The sequence below is a fragment of the Crocuta crocuta genome, unplaced genomic scaffold, assembly GCF_008692635.1.
Source record: "Crocuta crocuta isolate KB4526 unplaced genomic scaffold, BGI_CrCroc_1.0 scaffold943, whole genome shotgun sequence".
In the NCBI taxonomy this organism is placed as follows: domain Eukaryota; kingdom Metazoa; phylum Chordata; class Mammalia; order Carnivora; family Hyaenidae; genus Crocuta; species Crocuta crocuta.
Window position 1 is genome coordinate 762,161 of NW_027528208.1, and position 2,069 is coordinate 764,229.

At 57.7% G+C, this 2,069-nt stretch overlaps 1 protein-coding gene across 4 annotated transcripts in view; it reads right to left on the minus strand.

Annotated features, from left to right (window-relative positions):
• Positions 1-386: 386 nt before the first annotated feature.
• The window catches only part of WDR45 (WD repeat domain 45), a 5,560-nt gene continuing 3,877 nt past the window's right edge, over positions 387-2,069 (minus strand). For all 4 annotated transcript variants that reach the window (XM_077752963.1, XM_077752961.1, XM_077752965.1 and 1 more), the window contains 5 exons: positions 1,810-1,889; positions 1,485-1,693; positions 1,304-1,405; positions 1,079-1,224; positions 387-846 (listed from right to left, as the gene is read on the minus strand). In XM_077752963.1, coding sequence (XP_077609089.1) covers positions 737-846; positions 1,079-1,224; positions 1,304-1,405; positions 1,485-1,693; positions 1,810-1,889 — 647 coding nt within the window. In that variant the 3' untranslated portion in view covers positions 387-736. The remainder of the gene's footprint in view (positions 847-1,078; positions 1,225-1,303; positions 1,406-1,484; positions 1,694-1,809; positions 1,890-2,069) is intronic.

The window sequence follows — 2,069 nt, forward strand, 5'->3', positions numbered from 1 at the left end:
ACACCCCGCTCCACCGCGAGGGACATCGGGAAATGAAGTCTGGACTCAGCGGCCGCTACGTTTACCACCTAGGTGGATTACGCAGCGGCAGCAATGCACGTGACCGGAAATCCCAGCAACACCTCAGCTGTGAGGCAGCAAGGGCTGCCGGGAAACCAAGTCGCCGCCGCCTNGTTCTGGGCTGTGCAGACGGCTCAAGTACACAGCAGTCAGACAGACATTCGAGGACACGCAAGAGAGAAAAACAGGGACCATCAGAAGGACTTGGGCAGGGTGCCACGTCTTTCTGGTGGCACAAGGTCACACCTACTTGGAAACCCCTGCAGGGCCTTTCCCTGCTCCATTTCCTCCAGGCCCCACCCATTCCCCCCAGGTCCAGCCATAAATACTTCAAGGGCCTTTTATTCATATGCACATCAGAGATGTCTCTTTCTGGAAAGGTTTTTTAAATCCCCACAGGTAGAATCAGGGTACTCCCTCAGGGTCCCTAGCAGTCTTCTCCAGGCTGGGAGCCTCAGGGGGTCTGCTCCCTCCCTGGATCCCTAGTCTGGCCCTGCGGCACACAGTCACCAAGAAGTGCTTGGGGGAAGTGAGCTGTTCAGGCCTTACACGGCTGAGTGGAAGGTGGGCACCTGCCCCACTAATGCTTGCTGGCTGGTAGCTTTCGCAGCACTCCTGACCCCCTGAGGGCTTTGCAATCTGCCACTGCAGGTCCCTCGCACAACCCACAGGGTCCTTAAAAGTCATCGTCATCACAGATGTCAAGGTACACATCGAAAGCCTCTCTGTTGCAGTTTCCATCAGGAGTGAAGACATATTTGTGGAAGGTCCCATCTACGCAGATAGCTGGAAGTGGGGGAGGATGGGCAAAAGGTTAGAAGCTGCAGAAGCCACACACTCCAATCCTCTCAGGTGTCCTGGGGCCTAAGGTCTACCTCGAGACCTTCGTCCATATGCCATCCCTCTGATGGTGGAGCCGAGCCACCCGCTCTAGCTTCCATGCCTTAAAATTCCTTCAGATCCAAATTGCAGGACTTTGCCCATGCAGTGCCCCCAGTCAAGGGCTATTCCCACTCACCTATGACAGAGTTGACGTTCTTGGAAGTATTGCGACCGAAGGCGCAGATGCAGGCTGACTCGGCAGGCACGGTGAAGCTCGCCAGGCTCCACTGAGAGTCCACGTACTGCCCAATCATAGGCCCCACCTTGCCCACACGAGCCAGCCTGCAGGCAGTACTGGCTAAGCCCGGGTGTGGTACATGGGCAGGGGGACTGGGGGCAGGGCAGGGCAGGGAGTACTTACGCTGAGCGACGGTTGAGACGGGTATCTTTGAGAGCAAAGATGTGGACCGTGCCCTTATCACTGGAAGCGCAGAGGAAGGAGGAGTCATGGCTGAAGTTGATGCTGGAAGACAGACCATCAGTGATGCCCATGTGTCATGTGACATGGGGTCACCAGCGCGCCACACATACCCCGTGCTCACCAGTAGAGAGTGGCAGGGTCAGTGCCTCGGCGCAATTCCACCAGTTTCTCCTTGGATTGCGTGTCAAAGAGGCGAATGAGAGTGCCTTTCTGAGAGGCCGAGGCCACTACAGTGCCTGGCTGGTTCAGGGACACACAGGCCACGTCGCTCTGATGTGCATTGATCGTAAACGGAGCAGATGAAGTGCCAGGTTTTGTGCTTGCCAGATCCTGCAATGGAAGGAGCCGTTTGAGCTTGGGGTGCTATGGGAGGCAGGGGCCAAGCATCCACAGGGGGAGAGAGGCCACCCTCCTACCCACCTACCCTTGCCCACTGGATGGCTCACCACAAGTTGCAGACTCCCACACTTGTGCCCTGGGAACACTAGCAGTTGCTTCTCCAGGCTGGGGCAGAGGTCACAGAGCCCTAGGGTGTGAGGACAAAGTGTCGGGGNTGGACAGAAGCAGGATAAGGGCCAAGACTTTGACCTTCCATGATATGTTACCCACAGAACCCCCGGGGGGCTTGCCCTCCGCTGTGCTCCCCAGCAGCGAGGCAGATTCTCCACCTCCCGCTGCAGCCCCGGCAGCCCCAGGAGCCCCACGG